The sequence below is a fragment of the Oncorhynchus kisutch genome, linkage group LG15 (genome assembly GCF_002021735.2).
Source record: "Oncorhynchus kisutch isolate 150728-3 linkage group LG15, Okis_V2, whole genome shotgun sequence".
Lineage (NCBI taxonomy): Eukaryota > Metazoa > Chordata > Actinopteri > Salmoniformes > Salmonidae > Oncorhynchus > Oncorhynchus kisutch.
Genome location: NC_034188.2, coordinates 40012576 through 40035941, shown reverse-complemented (window position 1 = coordinate 40035941; position 23366 = coordinate 40012576). Strand labels below are relative to the sequence as shown.

The window sequence follows — 23366 nt, the reverse complement described above, 5'->3', positions numbered from 1 at the left end:
ACTACATGGCCGGTACAGGGGAAAGTACAGAATATACAATGCATTCGTAAAGTATTCAGACCCCTTAACTTTTTCCACATTTTGATCCGTTACAGCCTTGTTTTTTTTCCTCATGAATCTACACACAGTACCCCATAATGACGAAGCAAAAACAGATTTTTCGAAATTGTAGAAAATATATATTAAACTTAACTATTCAGACCCTTTACTCAGTACTTTGTTGAAGCACCTTTGGCAGAGATTACAGCCTCGAATGTTCGTGGTTATGACGCTACAAGCTTTGCACACCTGTATTTGGGGAGTTTCTCCAATTCTTCTGTGCTGATCCTCTCAAGCTCTGTCAGGTTGGATGGGGAGCATCGCTGCACAGCTACTTTCAGGTCTCTCCAGAGATGTTTGATCGGGTTCAAGTCTGGGCTCTGTCTGGGCCACTCAAGGACATTCAGAGACTTGTCCCGAAGCCACTCCTGTGCTGTCTTGGCTGTGTGCTTAGGGTCATTGTCCTATTTTAAGGTGAACCTTTGCCCCCCCGTCTCTGAGGTCCTAAGCACTCTGGAACAGGTTTTCATCAAGGATCTCTCTGTACTATGCTCCCGTTCATCTTTCCCTTGATCCTGATTAGTCTCCCAGTCCCTGATTAGTCTCCCAAATCAAATACAATTTTATTGGTCACATACACGTGTTTAGTAGATGTTATTGCGGGTGTAGCGAAATGCTTGTGCTTCTAGTTCCGACAGTGCAGCAAGGGGCGGCAGGGTAGCCTAGTGGTTAGAGCGTTGGACTAGTAACCGAAAGGTTGCAAGTTTAAATCCCCGAGCTGACAAGGTACAAATCTGTCGTTCTGCCCCTGAACAGGCAGTTAACCCACTGTTCCTAGGCTGTCATTGAAAATAAGAATTTGTTCTTAACTGACTTGCCTAGTAAAATAAAGGTAAAATAAAAATAAAAAATAAAAGGGTAGCCTAGTGGTTAGAGCGTTGGACTAGTAACCAAAAGGTTGCAAGTTCAAATCCCCGAGCTGACAAGGTACAAATCTGTCATTCGGCCCCTGAACAGGTAATTAACCCACTGTTCCTAGGCCATCATTGAAAATAAGAATTTGTTCTTAACTGACTTGCCTAGTTAAATAAAAGGTCAAATGTAACAAAAATCGAACAATTTCACAACAAATACCTAATACACATTCTTCACCAGAACGCTAGAATGGACGGCTGTGTACACAATGTGACTGTTTTGTCTTTTGTAGTTCGTGATTGTCTGTAGACCCTTCCACATACGTCTTGTGTCTGAGCCGTTGAATTGCGACTCAACTTTGTCTCTATACTGACGGTTTTCCTGTTTGATTGCCTTGTGGAGGGAATGACTACTCTGTTTGTATTCTTCCATATTACCAGTCACCTTTCCATGGTTAAATGCGGTGGTTCGCGCTTTCAATATTGTGCGAATGCTGCCATCTATTCTCGGTTTCTGGTTAGGGTAGATTTTAATAGTCACAGTGGGTACAACATCTCCTATACACTTCTTGAAAACTCAGTAACCGTCACAGTATATACATCGATATTATTCTCTGAAGCTAACCAGAACATATTTCCAGTCCGCGTGATCAAAACAATCTTGAAGCGTGGATTCCGATTGGTCAGACCAGCGTTGAATAGTCCTTAGCACGGGTACGTCCTGTTTGAAGTTCTGCCTATTGGAAGGGAGGAGCAAAATGGAGTTGTTGTCAGATTTGCCGAAAGGAGGGCGGGGAAGGGCATTGTATGCATCCCGGAAGTTGGAATAACAATGGTTGAGTGTTTTTCCAGCGTGAGTACTACAGTCAATATGCTGATGATAGAATTTAGGTAGCCTTTTCCTCAAATCTGCCTTGTTAAAGTCCCCAGCTACAATAAATGCAGCCTCAGGATATATGGTTTCCAGTTTGCATAAAGTTCCTTGAGGGCAGTCGTGGTATCGGCTTGAGGGGGGATATACACAGCTGTGACAATAACCGAAGATAATTATTTTGGGAGATAATATGGTCGGCATTTGATTGTGAGGTGTTTTAGGTCGGTTGAACAAAAGGACTTCTGTGCCTGTATGTTATTACAGTTACACCATGAGAATCCAGATGGCTGGACCGACTCAGACAGTATATCCCGAGTGAGCCATGTTTCCGTGAAACAGAGTATGTTACAATCCCTAATGTCTCTCTGGAAAGAAACCATTGCTCTGATCTCATCAACTTTGTTATCCAGGGACTGAAAATTAGCAAGTAATATACTCGGAAGAGTTGTGTGGTGTGCGCACCTCCTACGTCTGACCAGAAGACCGCTTCGAATCCCTCTTCTCCGCCAGCGTTGTTTTGGGTCGGCCTTTGTAATCAGTTCAATTGCCCTGGGTGGTGCGAACAAAGGATCTGCTTTGGGAAAGTTGTATTCCTGGTTGTAATGCTGGTAGTGCTGGCGAGTTTCCACCATTCTGTTATCCAATAGTTCTGGCCGGCTGTATGTGATAACACAATCAATTTTCTGGTCTCACAATATAAGAAATAATACATAAAGAAAATACTGCAAAGTTTCCTAAGAACTAGAAGCGAGGCAGCCCTCTCTGTCAGCTCCATTTTGTAGAGTGTCAGTGTAATGCTGCCACCAACATGCTTCACCGTAGTGATGGTTCCAGGTTTCCTCCAGACGTGGCCCTTGGCATTTAGGCCAAAGAGTTCAATCTTGGTTTCATCAGACCAGAGAATCTTGTTTCTCATGGTCAGAGTCCTTTAGGTGCCTTTTAGCAAACTCCAAGTGGGCTATCATGTGCCTTTTACTTAGGAGTGGCTTCCATCTGGCCACTCTACCATAAAGATCTGATTGGTGGAGTGCTGCAGAGATGATTGTCCTTCTGGAAGGTTCTACCATTTCCACAGAGAAACTCTGGAGCACTATCAGAGTGACCATCGGGTTCTTGGTCACCTCCCTGACCAAGGCCCTACTCCCCAGATTGCTCAAATTGGCCCTCTTTCTGGGACTCCCCAGAATAGATAAGATGAGAGCACCACAAAACAGGACCAAGCCTGGCCTGCTGAGGAGTGACGGACTTCATCCTAGCTGGAGGGGTGCTCTCATCTTATCTATGAACATAGACAGGGCTCTAACTCCTCTAGCTCCACAATGAGATAGGGTGCAGGCCAGGCAGCCACTAGCACAGACAATGTAGTCGGCTCAGCTATCCCCATTGAGGACTTGTTTGTCCCTCGATCTAGGTTGAGCAAAACAAAACATAGCAGTGTTTGCCTTAGCAATCTCACTGGAATAAAGATCTCCATTCATGTCATTATTGAAAGAGATTGTGATATCTCACATCTCAAAATAGGGCTACTTAATATTAGATCCCTCACTTCCAAGGCAATTATAGTCAATTAACTAATCACTGATCATTATCAGTCTAAGCTTGATGCCCTCAATCTCACAGAAATGATCAATGAACCTACCAGGTACAACCCCAAATCCGTAGACATGGGCACCCTCATAGATATCATCCTAACCAACCTGCCCTCCAAATACACCTTCAACCAGGATCTCAGCAATCACTGCATCCTTAATGGGTCTGGGGTCAAACGACCACCCCTCATCATTGTCAAACGCTCCCTAAAACACTTCAGCGAGCAGGCTTTTCTAATCACCTGGCCCGGGTATCCTGGAAGGATATTGACCTCATCCCGTCAGTAGAAGATGCCTGGTTATTCTTTAAATTTGCTTTCCTCACCATCTTAAATAAGCATGCCCCATTCAAAAAATTTAGAGATTTAGAGAACAGATATAGCCCTTGGTTCACTCCAGACCTGACTGCCCTTGACCAGCACTGCAATCAAATTAGAATTGAATAGCCCGTGCGATATGCAACTTTTCAGGGAAGTTAGGAACCAATATACACAGGCAGTTAGGAAAGCAAAGGCTAGCTTTTTCAAACAGAAATTTGCATCCTGTAGCACAAACTCCAAAAAGTTCTGGGACACTAAAGTTCATGGAGAATAAGAGCACCTCCTCCCAGCTGCCCACTGCACTTAGGCTAGGAAACACTGTCACCACTGATAAATCTATAATTGAGAATTTCAATAAGCATTTTTCTATGGCTGGCCATGTTTTCCACCTGGCTACCCCTACCCCGGTCAACAGCCCTGCGCCCCCCACAGCAACTTGCCCAAGCCTCCCCCATTTCTCCTTCATCCAAATCCAGATAGCTGATGTTCTGAAAGAACTGCAAAATCTGGACTCCTACAAATCAGCTGGTCTAGACAATCTGGACCCTCTCTTTCTAAAATTATCCATCGAAATTGTTTAAACCCCTACTACTGGCCTGTTCAACCTTTCTTTTGTATCGTCTGAGATTTCAAAGATTGGAAAGCTGCCGCGGTCATCCCCCTCTTCAAAGGGGGAGACACTTTAAACCCAAACTGCTACAGACCTATATCTATCCTACCCTGCCTTTCTAAGGTCTTCGAAAGCCAAGTTAACAAACAGATCACCGAACATTTCGAATTCCACCGTACCTTCTCCACTATGCAATCTGGTTTTTGAGCTGGTCATGGGTGCACCTCAGCCAAGCTCAAGGTCCTAAACGATATCATAGCCGACATCGATAATAAGACAGACGACACACAGCTGTACGTTTCGATGAAACACGGTGAAGCCCCAAAATTACCCTCCCTGGAAGCCTGTGTTTCAGACATAAGGAAGTGGATGGCGGCACATTTTCTACTTTTAAACTCGGACAAAACAGAGATGCTAGTTCTAGGTCCCAAGAAACAAAGAGATCTTCTGTTGGATCTGACAATTAATCTTCATGGTTGTACAGTCGTCTCAAATAAATCTATGAAAGACCTCGGCGTTACTATGGACCCTGATCTCTCTTTTGACGAACATATCAAGAATATTTCAAGGACAGCTTTTTTCCATCATCGTAACATTGTAAAAATAAGAACCTTTCTGTCCAATAATGATGCAGAAAAATTTATCCATGCTTTGTCACTTCTAGATTAGACTATTGCAATGCTCTACCCTCCGGCTACCTGGATAAAGCACTAAATAAACTTCAGTTATTGCTGAACACGGCTGCTAGAAATCTTCACTAGAACCAAACAATTTGATCATATTGCTCCAGTGCTAGCCTCTCTACACTGGTTCCTGTTAAGGCTAGGGCTGATTTCAAGGTTTTACTGCAAAGCATTACATGGGCATGCTCCTACCTATCTCTATCCCTACCTATGCCTGCTGGAAAGGTTGGTAGACTTGAGAAAAGTAAGCAATTACTAAATTTACTGAATAAGACTCACATTCCTTTCAATCTTTTACCCATATTTTTTTGCAGAGATGCAGATTTAGCATCTTAAAAATGTAGCGTCTTTAAAAAAAAAGAATAACTACCAGTCAGATAAAGACAACTCAAGAGGTACGCTTAGATATGCAGAAAAGTAAACATATATATATATTTTTACATAGATTTAATCATAACAATTATGGCTCTAGACTGCAGTAAAAAAAAAGCTGTTTCAGGTATATGAAGAATTATCCAATTTACGGATAGGGGGCCTATCCCCCCTCAGGATCACCTTCCAGCCATTCTCATGTTACATACTTTGTGCCCCCTCAGATTTTTGGGGTGCATGATTTTCCTGAATATAGGCCTATAATTAGTTTTGAGATGTACAGTAGCCTGCCATACTGCTGTGGCACACTAAAATGGGCTCTCTCCCGTTCCTTTAGTCAGTTACCCTTCTCAGAACAGTTTATTGCACCAATAAAATGACTATATTAAGATAAAACTGATTCGAGTATGCTTTTTTGACTGTGCAGCCTACTAAAGGTGTCCACTTTCAGATAAACAGATGCCAAACTGTCTTGAACCCCCAACACAGGTGTTCAATGTCCTCCCGAACTCTGACCCTGCCCCCCACCTCCCCACCTCCAGAGGGTAGACACAAGATACTTTGGGACCACAACCTCTGCTGATCTCGAAGCACCCAGCATTGCCATGCACAATACGGTCCTTGTTGATTTCCAAGAATGTGGCGGGCCAGGGCCCCTCTGGACAGGTTTCATGTGGGAAGGCCTTTCATCAGTGCTACAGAACGCCTTCCTTCAGCGCATTCACAACACATTAGATCCGCACTGAGGGAGGCAAACCAGATCAGGTGAATGGAAAAACCCTTTGAATAGGGATATGAGTTCTATTTGAAATGTGGTCCCAGAGTAGCCAAACACAAGGGGTCAATGTTGAGCAACTACAGTCACAATGTTTTCGCTTCACTGGTTCACATCAGGTAAATGTGGAGATTTTGTCAGCGCTTTCCTTTCCTTTGCTGCATTATGATCTGTCGATGGAAAAAAAGGAAATGCACAAAATGCCATGCTTATTAAATGGGATTATGTACAGTAGCTGGTTTCCTCCTAGGTGTTTGAGGGAGACCCTGCCAGAAGACTCCCATTGGGATGAGAAACAGTTCAGCCTTTGATCAGATACATGTACGTTCATCCTTTCAAGTTGTTTTAGACAACATTTCCATGCATCCGTATTCACCACGACTTAGCCTGTTTCCTCACAATTATGCCTCATAAAGACATCAACACATAGTCCTACATTCAATCAAAAACCACAAGGTGTGCTAGAGGTCTTCACGGTTTCACCCGACCCGGAATACACCCAATATTTTCCCTGGGGTCCTGCATAGCCTATCGCCTATTTATTTTACGCTAATAAGGTGAATTTATTGACTTATAGAAGACATAGCCAACATACAAAGACCTATTAGTTAACCAGGAGAGCAACTTGGCTGAAAACCACATTTTTTTGTCACTCTGGTCTGGTCTAGATCCTGACCCACGAGGCCATGGGTCAGGTCTAGTTGTCGTTGCGTCCATTTGAAACTTTTTGGACACAAAAATACTGTGTGTGCGTGTATGAACAAAAACGTAAGGAATATGTTATGTTAATTTACATATACTGAACAAAAATATAAACACAACATGTAAAGTGTTGGTCCCATGTTTCATAAGCTGAAATAAAAGATCCCAGAAATGTACCATTTGCAAAAAAATCTTATTTCTCTCAAATGTTTTGTACAAATTTGTTTACATCCCTGTTAGTGAGCATTTCTCCTTTGTCAAGATAATTCATCCACCTGACAGGTGTGGCACTTGAAGAAACTGATTAAACAGCATGATCATTACTCAGGTGCACCTTGTGCTGTGGACAATAAAAGGCCAATCTAAAATGTGCAGTTTTGTCAAAACACAATGCCACAGATGTTTCACGTTTTGAGGGAGCGTGCAATTGCATGCTGACTGCAGGAATGTCCACCAGAGCAGTTGGCAGAGAATTACATGCTCATTTCTCTACCATAACCTGCCTCCTACGCTGTTTTACAGAATTTGGCAGTATTCTAACTGGCCTCACAACTGCAGATCATGTGTAACCACAACAGCCCATGACCTCCACATCCAGCTTCTTCACCATCCAGCTTGTCCGTAATGAAGCCCTTTTGTGGGGAAAACTAATTCTGATTGGCTGGGCCTGGCTCCAATGTGGGTGGGTATGCCCTCCCAGGCGGCCCACCCATAGCTGCGCCCCTGCCAAATCATGTCAAATCCATAGATTAGGGCCTAATGAATTTATTTAAAACAGACTGATTTTCTTATAATGAACTGTAACTTGTTGAAATTGTTACATTGTTGCATTTATATTTTTGTTCAATATATATGCTTAAGGTAGGAGTTACGTGAACGTTAGTTGTTAAAACACAACCCGTAGAGTGAGCCTGTACATTTAATGCTTCGTGTCACTGGACAGGCTCCAGCCAGACTACTTTAACAGGGAACGGCTTCATGGAAGCCTGAGAGAGGAGAGAGAGCTAGGGCCGGCTCAGCCTGCGAGGTAAGACGCTTAGCCCTCTAAGACGTGCTTGGCTGGGGGTGGATTTTACACGACCTGAGTCATTGCCCCATCTGTAGAAGGTGAGGTCACCCATAGTGCGAGTGTGACCGTCAGATTACCTCTACTGTAAAATAACATCTACTCTACAAGGGTCTCCCCATGTTCATTCATCAATGGTAAGATCATTATTCCAATGGTGAGGGCGGGGGAAGGGGTGGGCTGGCTGGTGAGAGAGAAGGCGGGGGGGGGGGAAGGGGTGGGCTGCCGGGTGAGAGAGAAGGGGGGGAAGGGGTGGGCTGGCTGGTGACAGAGAAGGGGGGGGGGGGGGGGGGGGCTGGCTGGTGACAGAGAAGGGGATGGAGGTGCAGGAGGGAGGGGCTTCGCTCGGACCAGGGAGCACCTGAGGAGACCCCTCTCACTCGGTTCTTGTTGGATATTGACACCACAATTGCAAAATAACTTTCATTTATTTGTCATCATTATCATCATCCCAAAAAGAGGGCCATTTCATATCACGGTGAAGTTATGAACCAAACAGATGAGATTAAGTGGACAGTTTTCCATCATTGCTTGCATAAGAACACTACAAAAAGTGACCCTTGGAGAGAGTTCAGTGGAAGTTCCATGCGCAAAAATACTATAAAATATTACAACTGGCAGCTCCAAAAATAGATCCTTATTACAATAGTAATTAAAACATTGCATGAGCGTCAAATGAAGAGAAATAGCTCCAAACCCTGTCATCTGTAGCATATTTAATTAAGACAATACGGTAACGTCTCATCAGCGCAAACTAGAGATTCTTGCCATCATAAAATGCTAGTATGAACTTTTCCCAAAGGCAATATGTATTATGAGTAATACATGCGGTAATGGCAAACAAATAACCATCAAATGTTATTTTAAGTCAAATTGAATGAGATTAAAATATCTGTAAAAGCTCTCTAACAAAAAATCTCACTTCTGTGGAGATGTTCTTTACACTACCAAATGGAGCTCATACCAGTAGTGATATTTTATACCGCAAAATTCCAATAAACTGGGTAAAGCTTTTTGATGAGCAAATAGCTAAATCAGTCGTTTTATCCAATATGTCCAAATAAAACGGGAGAACATTGACAGATAACTTTGTTCCTCTTTTGCTGTGTATCTGAGAAGAGGCACCAATGTCTCATGTTCCACGTTCGTGTTCACACACACACACACACACACAATGTGTATCTAGCATCCTGGATGACTGACATGGGGTGCTGACATGAAGCCATCGTGCAGCCATCTTGGTACTCCTCCTCCATTGTAAAATAGATTTTAGAAGCTATAGAAATGTATTAATGTCTACATTCGTATTTTTTTTTACACATTTATTCTATTAGACATCTTAATGCATACTTGTATTATACTATTAAAACATTTATTTTTTACTACTAAATGTAATTGTCCCCACTATAACAACAAAACACTTATATACATGTTATTTTGTCCTTGAAACATTTAATTGTAATACTGGGGAGTGCCAATATGGCCGACCGGTGGCTTCAAAGCATCTCAATGGCCAATACATAGCATCAGCAATCCAGGGTTTATACACATCATTGGTACAGACAACTAGGTTGCCATGAAAACAACAATTCCTCTGGCAGTCTTCGGTTGCTCAACCAACTGTAGTTCACTTTGTCGAGCCCCAAACCCAGCAGGCGAAAAACAGCAAGTCAACTTAAATTAAACAGCCTGTCCCAGAGTCCACAATAACTTACTGTATGTCTAACTTAATAAATATACTCTGCTTCCGCTGGATTTTTCTAAGAGAGCAGAAGTGCTGAGGTGCGTCTTGCTCACCGCCTCTCCTGAGTGGCTATCGGGGGGAGGGGGTCAAAGGTCAATGGAAGGGCTCAGAGGGGTCAATCAATGCGGTTCCCGCATATCGTGAAGCGGTCTACGTCCAGCAGGTCCTTTTTAGGGGTCCTGTGCTTGAGCTCTGTGCCCTCCGTCCCATCCCCCTCCTTCTGCTCGGGAGTGGCAGGGGGCGAGGGGGTGAGGGTGTCAGGGTCCGGTTCTGGGCTGGTGGAGGAGGGTCTGGTTGGGGTGGTGGTGGGGGAAGTGGCGGGAGGGGCCACAGTCTCTGCCTGTGGGTTGGGGATGACGGTGGGGGTAGGCTGGGTGGTGACAGAGGAGGAGGGGGGGATGGAGGTGCAGGAAGGAGTGGATGGAGACCGCTCAGACCACGGATCCCCTGACAGATCACCTGATGAGGCAAATGAGACAGAGAGAGAAGTAGATTTAACCCAAACAAACAATACTAATTTGAGAAAAGTTAGCAACACTAACGGTAAGTAACACTCACACATAGATAGTAAGCAACGAATCATCATAAACTTCCTTTTTGATTAGATTTGACTTCAGAGTGACCAAGTAAACTGGAAAACCAACAACATTGACTTCTAGGAATAAAAACGTACCTACTGTATATCGAAGGGTCAAAAAGACAAATCTACAGTAATACAAGTTGACTCCTCAAGTCCGCCCATCATGGCCTTAAAATGCCAGTATGCAGTATAAATGGCGTTACATTACACAAGTTAGGTCAGGCAAATAGAATAATTCATACCCTTCGATATTTATCAATATATCCTCCAAACACCAGCTTCTCAGGCATTACCACTTTTATACAACGGGTTACCAACATATTCAAATAATGATCGACATATTTTCATTAAAAACGTTGATTCATTTATTCATACTATTTCATCCTTCCACAAGATATAGTCCCGACACAAATCTAGGGTTGCAAGAGACGCGACCCAGTCTTTTTGTTCTGTATCTATGGACGTGACACAGACGTTCAGTCTTTTTGTATCTACTGCATCTACCAGTCGCGACCCCGTCTACTGTATGGACACGACCCAGTCGTTCGTTCTAAATGTTCCATTGCCATACTGACTGGAAACATTCTTATCCCTTGCAAGCTAGCTAGCCAACTACGGCTAATTTACAGTCAAGTGAAAAAGTGCCAAAAAGTGCCGCATTTGCATTTATTTAAGCTATTTTCTAGTGACATTTATTTGGATACATCCACAACAATGATCTAATGAGGCGCCATTTCACCTGGCATAGAAAACGTGCTCTCGTCAGGACACTGTTGTTCAGAGGAGCCAGCCAACAACACAGCTAACACAATCCCTTCAAACTGAAGCTGGAAAGACAACGTTGCAAAAGTCAGAGAGACAGACAGTAAAGGTTTATACAAATCTCCACTGTTGAAAACAAAACGCTGGTCTGAAAGAAACGTGAGATAATGTCTAGATGCTTTTTATAGTGGAGATCAACTTTATAACTTCCCTGCCTGGGCTGATGAGACAGTGGATTGCGCAGTCAGATGGAACATAGTAAATAGATTTAGCCGGTGGTAACTTGTGGAATAGACACCAGCTGGAATGCGCTTTTAACCAAATCAGCATTCAGGATTAGACCCACCCGTTGTGTAAATTCAAATAAAGTTGAGTGAAGTAGAAGAGGCATATCAGCACATGGGTTACTACTCTATGAAGAAAGCCATTTGCCTAAGGCGCCGACATGCTTCACTTGCATATAAAAGAGTGTGTTGCAAATTAGACTTTACCAGGCGAGCAGCAAATCGTGTGTGTATTCCCCAGACTGCATGAAATAAATGTGTGTTCCTCTAAAGGCAACAACACATGAGCATGGGATACAGCAGGCCTACTTTAGAAAATGCATTGTGGTACTGAACCAGTGGTATAACCATGTAATTAGGAATTGGGGACTGGGGAAGGGTACTAAAAAAAATTCTGCAGCATTGAATGTCCCCAAGAACACAGTGGCATCCATCATTCTTAAATGGAAGAAGTTTGGAAAACCAAGACTCTTCCTAGAGCTGACCGCCTGGCCAAACTGAGCAATCGGGAGAAAAAGGTCCTTGGTCAGGGAGGTGACCAAGAAACCGATGGTCACTCGGGGAGAGCTTTCCAGAAGGACAACCATATCTGCAGCACTCCACCAATAGGCCTTTATAGTAGAGCAGCCAGACAGAAGCCACTCCTCAGTAAAACGCACAAGTTTGCCAAAAGGCACCTAAAGACTCTCAGACCATGAGAAACAAGATTCTCTGGTCTGATGAAACCAGGATTCAACTCTTTGGCCTGAATGCCAAGCGTCACGTCTGGAGAAAACCTGGCACCATCCCTGACGCATGGTTGTGGCAGCATCCTGCTGTGGGGGTGTTTTTCAGCGGCAGGGACTGGAAGACTAGTTAGGATCGAGGCAAAGATGAACGGAGCAAAGTACAGACAGATCCTTGATGAAAACCTGCTTCAGAACACTCAGGACCTCAGACAGGGGCAAAGGTTCACCTTCCAACAGGACAAGTCTCTGAATGTCCTTGAGAGGCCCAGCCAGATCCCGGACTTGAACCTGATCAAACATCTCTAGAGAGCTGTAGCAACGCTCCCCATCCAACCTGACAGATCTCGAGAGGATCTGCAGAGAGAATGGGAGACACTCCCCAAATACAGGTGTGCCAGGCTTGTAGCGTCATACCCAAGAAGACTCGCTGCCAAACGCGATTCAACAAAGTACTGAGTAAAAGGTCTGAATACTTTTGTAAATGTGATTTCTGTTTTTTTATTTGAAATAAAATAGCAAACATTTCCAAACCTATTTTTGCTTTGTCATTATGGGGTATTGTGTGTGTAGACTGATGGGAGAAAAAAAAAACAATCACATTTTAGAATAAGGCTGGCTGGAACTTTATAAAATGTGGAAAAAGTCAAGGGGTCTGAAAACTTTCCATAGGCACTTTAAACATATGGCACCTCCAATTAGAACCAAATCGTTATGAAGAACGAGGCAACGTAGTCTGTTAATATAGTAAGGAATCCATTGGAATCAGGGGGCTAAAAGTAACCTATTTCGCCAGGGAGGTATTCAATAGGCACCAAACAGAATGAAACGGACTAAAACAGGGTGTGACTACCTGAACTCGTCCAATAAGAGAAGCTCATATTCATTTTCCGAGGCAAAACGGTTTGCTACGGCGTGCACTAATGAATGCGGCCCAGAAGAGACAGCTGGGTTGGGTCCAGTACAGTTTCAGATGGGCTAATGAAGAATAGCAACGCAAGCATTCCGTGACTTTCTGACCCCACATGATATGCATTGGCACTTCAACATACTATGCTACTGATTATTTTGCCTGAAAACTGTGGTGCTGTAAAAATACAGGAGTGAGAAAAGCTTTGACGTGACGTGGTGTCACTTGTCGCGCTAATGCTCTCAGCGGGCTCGTCTGCCATGCTGGAGAAAAAAAAACTGAAGCTCTACACACACACACACACACACACACACACACACACACACACGACTGACAATTTATCTCGGTCATGCGCATCCTAGCAGCAGTTTCAGTTTTGAATTTCAGTGGCCGTTTCGATGTGGATGAAGGAGAGGTGCGTGCGCGTGTGGCATTGCGGGAGGTCAATTACCCGAGTGGGAAATACGCATCTGCTTGCTTGAAGTAGAAGAGGGTTTGGCAAGCTGGGATTGCTAAGAAGAATGAGTAATTGAGTGTCTTATTGAGGCTGGGTAGGCTGTATGTGACTGACTGGGTTCTAATCTGGGTCCTCTTCATGCCTTAAGATTGTGTTAGCCCGCTGAGCGAAAGGCTCAGGGAGGTAACACAAGTCTTCATGGTTTCATGCAAGGTTTTCACCTGTTCCCTAGTCATTATTAAAAATGAGAAGATGTTCCCTCGCCTGGTAAAATGAAGGTAAATGAATATAAATACTAGGGTATTGTCTGTCACTGGGTACCTGAGGGGGCAGTACACCTGGATGTCTTGCTGGTTCGACTGGGCGTCATCCCGGGGACGGCTGTGGGGGGCTTCTCAAACAGCTTGTCCTCCATGTTGGCTCTCTTCACGTACACACACGACTTCCCCAGCAGCACAATACTGTTAAGCACTTTCAGGGTCACCATTCTACACAGGGAAAATACAAGTAATGATATCCAAGGTGAAAGTGAGAAGAGAAGCAGACTACAATATAGTCATGTGTCGTTCAGTTCATGGACAGAAAACAGCTCCAGGAACGCAATAGAGCTTCTGCATATCTAAAGCTTATGATGCATTTGAAATACGATCGAGAGAGACAGCCACATCTAGGTCTGTGGACCAAATGCCCGTCCCCCCGTCCCCCTCCCCCGAGGGCTTTTGGAAGCCGGACTGTGGTCTTTTCACAGATACCAGGGTCTGTTGGGAATACAGCTATTAAAAAATAATAATAATAAAAAGGGGGTGGGGTCACTGGAGATGACAACGTTGAATTCCACCTCAGGCTAACTGCTCAGTGGTTTATACCCACAGGGTGGGAAAAAAGAAGACGAAAAGATGGAGGAGGGTGAAGAGAAGAAAAAAGCCCCAACTAAGCCTAAGCAGAGGGCTAACGTGAAGACCCATGCTAAAGTAACTCAGTGGGAACAGACCGGCACGGACATCATCAGAGGCGCGCCGTTTAAATACGGATAGGATATCGCGTGAATGCTATGCTCGCAGACAACGCCAGCCGTATTGCGGGACTGACGCATTCGGATTTGTCTATGAAACTCGTGGAAGGGGTGCTTATGTAATTGCAAATCATCGAACATGACAAAGAATAAGAACTGGATTGGAGTCTTACCCCATGTAAAAGAGGAACACACAGGAGTAGGACAGGGCTCCCTGTACATTCACTGAACTCATCACCACTCGGATTAGCTGTCAATTACAAAATCGAAAAAGTTTCAGCAGAAACACTGTCGCACGTTACAGTTCATCAGAAATAAAAATCAAGACAACAAAAATTTAGTTATGTCAACTACATTGTCGTGCAACTAATAAACAACGTTATACAAGACGGAACTGTTTAGTTGATTGACGTCAATAGAAAACGCAATCAAAAGCATATCATTAGTGCCCACTTAAAACACACTGCCCATCTACATATCATGGAAGGGGAACCACTGCATTGGACTGGTGTACAAGGCTGATCTTACCAGGACTGCAAGAGGAAGAGGAATGAAGCCCATTCTCCTGGCTACGGAATCGCTGTAGTCTGTGCAGGCCTGCCCATTGACAAAAACAAGCCTCAACCACACAACTACAGCAGCGAGAAAAAAAAACCAACATTGATTGAAACTGTAGGGACAGTGGAGCTGGATGCCTAATCACTGTGTTCGAGAGATGCTACGTACGTTTTTCTGCCGACAGCTGACGAGATCGAAGGCCAGGCTGGCTCTGTATTCACTGTATACCTGCGGATACAAAACAGCCATGTTATCATCACAGAGACTAACAGAACACCTAGTTCATTATTATAATGTATCACTACGGTTGTTTGATATGAAGCTTGTAAACCATCTGCCATGGCTCTGCAGAAAACCACAGATACCATAAAGACTGGACCACAAGTGAGTATGACCGACTGGATTTGAAGACTGTGTTAGCTGGCTGAGCTAAAGCCTAGGCAGTTTTCAGGTCTAAGCGAAGGTTACTTGTCACGCGAGAGAGAACGGTTCACCAAACCTGCCACCATTACACTCCTCCCCCCTATGACCAACCGCTCCTCGCAGAATAAACAGCACCAATGTATCCCGACTGAATTCAAACCCGCATCTCCTATGCGCCACAAGACTGTGTAAGCCCTTCGATCTAAAGCCTTCAGGTCTTAGGCAAGGTTTCTCGCCACACAAGAGCTGGGAACGGGTCATGACTGACGGTGGGATAGCTAGTTGTTGTGGCTGAGGATGACGACGTTGCTAGCCCAGTAGCCCAGTTGGGGCATAATGTGATGTGTTGTGATTTAGAAAGAGGGCAGAGGGGAGCGGAGGGACTCGTGGCACGCTACAGAGATTGAGGCACACAGCAGTGTGGGAGGCAACCTAAACAAAAGTGCCACGCTGTACATAAAAACAGGGCCAACCATGGTGTAATCCTTCAAACATGAACGAAGCAGACCCTCTCCAGTGAACATACATTTCACAGTCACACACCCAGAGGGAAATGTGTTGTTTTCTTAATCAATTTATTCAGTAGATGAATTGAAATTCTTATTCAAGGCTTTAAAAAGCGCAATGTATTCCTAATGGGGATTGTTTTATTTGCGAACTGTGAACTTAAATTAATTCCTTGAAGTGGGTGAATTCAAAATGGGATTGACCTCAAAATATGACTGTGTGCGAAATGAAAGGTTCTCAGTTCATTTATCGGCAACTCATCGAATCATTAGCCATCATCCGTGTGATCCTTACATCTGCCGTGATCTCGTTGAACTTGGTGATGAAGGCGTGTTTGATGACGTCCACTGCGATCTCGGAGGCGATCACCATGAAGACATCAGGTAACAACACCCAGAGATGATCTGGAGACAAGACAACTGACTTGTGAAGTGAATTTCTAAAATCTACACCATTCCTTCTTTACCTAACCGAATGTCTGGTCTTTCTTTTTAATTGACTCCAATTGTACATTTAATGATTTCTTGGTTTAATCATATATTGTTTTAGGCTTAGTACAATAAGTTAAACAGTGGTGGATTTGACTCAAACACAAGATAAAATACAATCTTCATATCCATGCGGTGCAAGTCTGCCCAAAATGGTTTCGGATGAGGTCTAGGTTATGCCATAAGGCTCAGACCCGGTCAGAGTACGACATTAGCATCATCACCATTACTGACATTCCAAATCTGTCAGGGCCATCTGACTGTATTAAGAGAGCTGTCATATAGGACGGAGGTGATGAGAGTAAGGCTGCTCTATCATCATCACAATGTCTTGTCCACTAGGGGTTGAATGGAACAGCTTTAAAAAAGGGCACCAAGGATCAGGGTGATTACTTTCTCAAAGGCAGCAGTAGCAGCAAACTGTGGGCCTCCTGAGAAGCACAGCGGTTTAAGGCACTGCATCGCAGTGCTAGAGGCGTCACTACAGACCCGGGTTCGCTCACGGGCTGTATCACGAGCGGCTGTGATCGGGGGTTCCCATAGGGAGGCTGACACAATTAGCCCAGTGTAATCCGGGTTAGGGAAGGGTTTGGCCGGGGGGGGGGGGGGGGGGGCTTTAATTGGTTCATCGCGCTCTAGCGGCTCCTTGTGGCGGGCCGGGTGCCTGCAGGCTTTAGTGAGCAGAACAGTGTTTCCTCCAACACGTCGACCTTCGCCTCCTAAGACCGTTTGGGAGTTGCAGCGATGAGACAAGATCAAAATTGGGGAGAACCCCCCCCCCCCAACTAAATCACCCGTCATCCTGTGAACACAATAAAATGGATCCAACAATTCCCTTTGCATGTTGGTTACCTGGGCTCCATGAGAACTGCTCCATGTTCCTGAGGCAGACGATGAGAAGGAGTACGTAGCTGGTGAACCGTTCCTTGATATCTAAAATGCAAATACAAACATATTCGTAACTACCTAATACTTAGAATCATGTAACAACATAGCCACGTAATATCGACAAAAAAGGGCAGTCATTTGTTCCATGTACTTTCAAAGCTACATACATCATTTGGCATAAATATCCTATTTGTCGGAATCCTGTGTGGTTTTAAAGTAAGTGTAACTTGCTAAACAGACTGGATCTTCAAAGACGCAAGCAAATTGCAAGAGGGGGGGGAAATAGGAAATGATTAAAGCTTATTTTCGGGTCCTTGCATTCCTGCAGAATGACAGCAACAAAGATGAAAACATGCAGCCTGCAGGCACAAAGAGGAAGAGTTCAGAATGCATTTAAATCTATGGCGCATTTCTTTCGTGTTATCAAAGCTGAATAAACAGCTCCGATTGCCGCTTCAAAAAGGACGAGAGAGAGAGAGAGAGAAGGCTTAACCCATCGCATAGAAAAAGACTGTCTAACACGTAGAGCGTTTTGAATCAGAGAAATGGTGTTAAAAATAAATGTCCATATCACAATTTAAAATGTACAGTGTAATGCCTATGGCAGTAACGTACCACTGTTGGACATCTGAAAGAGGTTGTTCTTCTCAAACTTCTTGAACACACTTCCTTTGATCTCCACAAACTGTACATGCAGGAAAATATATTTGAGTGTCCTCTCTACATTTTACGATTACGTGTGTGTCTGAGTGTGTGCACACTCACGTTGTTGGACATCATGATGGTGAGCAGGGACTTATTGTGGGAGTTGAAAGCCACGTTGAGCGTTGACGCCTGGACCATGATGAGGATGGCATGCAGGACTGGAGACAGAGGCTCAGGAAAACACTGAAGATGGAGACAACAGCATCCGCTGCAGTAAAGGGCTGGGTGTTTGAGTGAGAGCGTGTGTGGACTCACATTACTGACACATCATTCAACAAAAAAAACAACACTAACTAAAAAAAGTGACGCCTGTAAGGTGATGGAAGTTGAGGTGTCACAAATTCCTACAGTAGAGTTCTTCCTGTGTGCATTTCCTAGTTCTCCATGAAGGATACAGACGTAGAATACAGCCATGAGGAAGTGGGGGATGACCCCTATGCTGTCTCTCTTCCTCTCTTTGGGCTCTGTGGCCGTCCAGTAGAGAGCGTCAAGGATGTCCTGGCCAAACGACGAGAACAGCCTGTCGGCTACCTAAACAGGGACGGTACGTAGTTCAAGTCAAGTCCAGCATGGGTTAATGATGTGACTTGCGACCTCGTAAGTGATACAACGGGTGGTAGGCTATGACAGATTACCAGCGCTTGACTGTGTGTCACTACTCAAATCAAATTTTATGTCACGTGTCGAATGCAACCGGTGTTGTGGGACATCTTGAAGGGACTGATAAATGGTGAAATGCTTACTTACATGCCCTCAACCAACAGAGCAGTTCAAGAAACAAGTTAAGAAAATTATTTACTAAATAAAATTAAAGTAAAATTAAAACAGATAATTACATAACAATATCGAGGATATATGAAGGGGGTACCAGTACTGAGTAAATGTGCGGGGGTACAGGTTAGTCAAGGTAATTTGTACATGTAGGTAGGGGTAAAGTGACTATACATAGATGATAAAGAGTGAGTAGCAGAAGTGTAAAAACAAAGGGGGGGAGGGGTCAATGTAAATAGTCCGGGTGGCCATTTGGTTAATTGTTCAGCAGTCTTATGGCTTGGGAGTAAAAGCTGTCAAGGAGCATTTTGGACCTAGACTTGACGCTCCAGTACCGCTTAATGTGCGGTAGCAGAGAGAACAGTCTTGACTAACGTGACTTGAGTCTATGACCCAAAAAATGTGTATGGTTTATATCGGCACACCCTTAGCAGAGTTACCAACAACTCGGATACATCCGGTTCAGGGATACAGCTAATTCAACCTAGCTTCCTTTCCCGCTGAAAGCAGGAACTCCACTCGGGCGTCTTTTTACGCCAGCTACAACAACATTTTCCCCCTAATAACATATCACCTGCTCCATTTCAGATGAAACAGGGTATCCCGAGGCCCCAATCAAATACTTCAGCCAACAACAATAGATTTTCCTTGACATAGGCCTTCCCCGCTGACCTAACGCGACTGGATCAGTGGAAGCTATATAGAGGGGAACCTTTAAATCACATTCCTACAACAGCTCTGAATCCAACCCATTGTACCTCCAGCATGTTGTAGATGATGTAGAGTTTGATGACGGACTGTCCCCGGATCAGGTGGTACATCATGCTGTAGTCCACGTAGTGCATCATGGAGTAGCACAGCACCATTATCAGTCCCTTCAAGATGTCACACACCTGGGCCGGCTGCAGCAGGCGCGAGCCACTGGCAGAACACACACACACACACGTTGCAAATATAACCTTGACATACATCTGCATGTTCACACACAGCCAAGTCATACATCTGCATGTACACACACAGCCAAGTCATACATCTGCATGTACACACACACAGCCAAGTCATACATCTGCATGTACTGTATGCATGTACACTACCGGTCAAACGTTGTAGAACACCTACTCATTCAAGGGTTTTTCTTTATTTTTACTATTTTCTACATTGTAGAATAATAATGAAGACATCGAAACTATGAAATAACACATATGGAATCATGTAGTAACCAAAAAAGTGTTACATCAAAATACATGTTATATTTGAGATTCTTCAAATAGCCACCCTTTGCCTTGATGACAGCTTTGCACACTCTGGGCATTCTCTCAACTAGCTTCACCTGGAATTTCCGAGGCTGGTAACTCGAATGAACTTATCCTCTGCAGCAGAGGTAACTCTGGGTCTTCCATTCCTGTGGCGGTCCTCATGAGAGCCCGTTTCATCATAGCGCTTGATGGTTTTTGTGACTGAGATTGAAGAAACTTTCTTGAAATTTTCCAGATTGACTGACCTTCACATCTTAAAATAATAATGGACTGTTGTTTCTCTTTGCTTATTTGAGCTGTTCTTGTCATAATATGGACATGGTCTTTTACCAAATAGGGCTATCTTCTGTATATCACCCCTACCTTGTCACAACACAACTGATTGGCTCAAACACATTAAGAAGGAAAGAAATTCTACAAAATAACTTAAGGCACACCTGTTAATTGAAATGCATTCCAGATGACTACCTTCAACTACAGTTGAAGTCAGAAGTTTACATACACTTAGGTTGGAGTCATTAAAACTCGTTTTTCAACCACTCCACAAATTTCTTGTTAAACTATAGTTTTGGCAAGTCGGTTGTGCATGACAAGTAATTTTTCCAACAATTGTTTACAGATAGATTATTTCCCTGTATCACAATTCCAGTGGGTCAGAAGTTTTACATACACTAAGTTGACTGTGCCTTTAAACAGCTTGGAAAATTCCAGAAAATGTCATGGCTTTAGAAGCTTCTGATAGGCTAATTGACATAATTTGAGTCAATTGGAGGTGTACCTGGGGATGTATTTCAAGGCCTACCTCGTTGTTTGACATCATGTGAAAATCTAAAGAAATCAACCAAGACCTCAGAAAAATTAATTGTGGACCTCAACAAGTGGCAACATCATGTTGTCGGGAGCTTTGCTGCAGGAGGGACTGGTGGACTTCACAAAATAGATGGCATCATGTGGAAAGAAAATTATGTGGATATATTGAAGCAACATCTCAAGACATCAGTCAGGAAAATGGCTTAAGGACAAAAAAGTCAAGGTATTGGAGTGGCCATCACAAAGCCCTTACCTCAACCCTATAAAAAATTTGTGGGCAGAACTGAAAAAGCATGTGTGAGCAAGGAGGCCTACAAACCTGACTCAGTTACACCAGCTCTGTCAGGAGGAATGTGCCAACATTCACCCAACTTATTGTGGGAAGCTTGTGGAAGGCTACCTGAAATGTTTGACCCAAGTTAAACAATTTAAAGGCAATGCTACCAAATACTAATTGAGTGTATGTAAACTTCTGACCCACTGGGAATGTGATGAAAGAAATAAAAGCTGAAATAAATCACTCTACTATTATGCTGACATTTCACATTCTTAAAATGTTAAAGACTGAGTTTAAATGCATTTGTCCAAGGTGTATGTAAACTTCCGACTTCAAATGTAGTTGAGAGAATGCCAAGAGTGTGCAATGCTGCATGAAGGCAAAGGGTGGCTATTTGAAGAATCTCAAATCTAAAATACATTTTGATTTGTTAAACTTGTTTGGTTACTACATGATTCTGTATGTGTTATTTCATAGTTATGTCTTTACTATTATTCTACAATGTAGAAAATAGTCCAAATAAAGAAAACCCTGGAATGAGTAGGTGTTCTAAAACTTTTGACCGGTAGTGTACACACACATGCAATACATGCACACAGCCTAGTCATTTGCATGTACAAACACACACAGCCTAGTCATACATCTGCAAGTACACACACACAGCCTAGTCATACATCTGCAAGTACACACACACAGCCTAGTCATACATCTGCAAGTACACACACACAGCCTAGTCATACATCTGCAAGTACACACACACAGCCTAGTCATACATCTGCAAGTACACACACACAGCCTAGTCATACATCTGCAAGTACACACACACACACACACACAGCCTAGTCATACATCTGCAAGTACTGTACGCACACGTACACACACACACACAGAGCCTAGTCATACATATGTACGTATGTACACACACAATCCAATCACATTAGTGCGCCACAATTTAGTAGGCCTAGTGCTTTTGATAACACTGTTATATGACACAGTGAACACAGTGAACATTGGGATCTTGGTTGGTTGTAAGCTTCATGCACTATTAGGCTATAAGGTCAATGTCAGGACAGGAGTCATGTGTGCCGTGTCGAAGTGGTTTAATACCCACAGGGGTTGTCAAGGCACCAGTAGAATGACTGTCCAGGTCTTCTGAGCATCCGGGACTATTTGTTATTGGCTGATGTTAATGCTGCTCGTTATAAACAGTATAAATATTAACTTTTGATGATTTTGATGGATGGTTGGGTGGGGGTGGGGGGGGTAGCTAACCAAATCCTGTTACATTTACACATATGTAATGTAAGCTAGGCCCTATTTGGCCTAGTGGTTAGAGTGTTGGGCTAGTAATCGAAAAGTTTAAAGTTCGAATCCCCGAGCTGACAAGGTACAAATCTGTCGTTCTGCCCCTGAACAAGGCAGTTAACCCACCGTTCCTAGGCGGTCATTGAAAATAAGAATTTGTTCTGAACTGACTTGCCTAGTAAAATAAAAAGGTAAAATAAATAAATACACCAATAGGAGAATAGAAAGTTAAAATGGCACGCCAGCATGAGAGCATGCTAGGGGAAGACTGACAAATCCATAGGGCTTTTGAGACTCTGTTGGGGAGTAAGAAGGTCAAGACGAGTTATTATGTGAAAGGCTACTAAATAGGCTGATCTACCGTACATCTAAGCCAGTATAACTACTGCATACTAGTACCTTAATCCTTTGCATGCCCACCACTTCACTACGTATTACTCAAACTAAGGCCAGATTTCAAATCGATTGCAGACGGTGGATTTCTGGATAGCGCTTTCAAGCGCGTGTTTGATTCGTACAGCAGCCTGTCCCGAATGGATGGAGCTGACTTTGCGATATTCAAGAATCCACTATCAACAATAGATTGAATAACGACATAAAACGCCACAAATAAGACTATCCATCAACACCCTCACCTTAGTGAACTTAAAGAAGAAGTTGCCAAAAGCTTCCTAAAAGGGAGAGGGAAATATATATATTTTTTAAATCACCTTTTAAGATTTCTCAATGCCTGCGGTAAGACTTAGAATAACCATTCACAAGGTGATTGGCAGAGGAGGTGCCAAACATCTCAATAGCTCAGTCGGTCTGTCGGGAGGTTATTTTGGGAAGGTGGCAGTGACGCTGGGGTGCGAGAGAGGGGCTTGAATTCAGAAAGTGCAAATTAGAATGCTTAATCTGGTGTCTCATCTACTTCCCAAATTGTGTGCAGTGAGCATTGAAGTATGAAGGGAAGCAAAC

General features: G+C 43.6%; 1 protein-coding gene across 9 annotated transcripts in view; it reads right to left on the bottom strand.

The window, feature by feature from the left end:
* Positions 1-8353: 8353 nt before the first annotated feature.
* Positions 8354-23366, bottom strand: part of LOC109905291 (transmembrane anterior posterior transformation protein 1 homolog) — a 36475-nt gene continuing 21462 nt past the window's right edge. For 2 of the 9 annotated variants that reach the window (XM_020502577.2, XM_031790258.1), the window contains 11 exons: positions 19517-19679; positions 18383-18518; positions 18048-18145; positions 17898-17967; positions 17247-17327; positions 16201-16310; positions 15145-15204; positions 14947-15015; positions 14592-14668; positions 13728-13894; positions 8354-10147 (listed from right to left, as the gene is read on the bottom strand). In XM_020502577.2, the coding sequence (XP_020358166.2) occupies positions 9804-10147; positions 13728-13894; positions 14592-14668; positions 14947-15015; positions 15145-15204; positions 16201-16310; positions 17247-17327; positions 17898-17967; positions 18048-18145; positions 18383-18518; positions 19517-19679 (1375 nt within the window). In that variant the 3' untranslated portion in view covers positions 8354-9803. Of the gene's footprint in view, positions 10148-11007; positions 11096-13727; positions 13895-14591; positions 14669-14946; positions 15016-15144; positions 15205-16200; positions 16311-17246; positions 17328-17897; positions 17968-18047; positions 18171-18382; positions 18519-19516; positions 19680-23366 lie in introns of those variants that run through there. The other 7 variants (XM_020502578.2, XM_031790259.1, XM_031790256.1 and 4 more) reach the window with 5 other exon arrangements.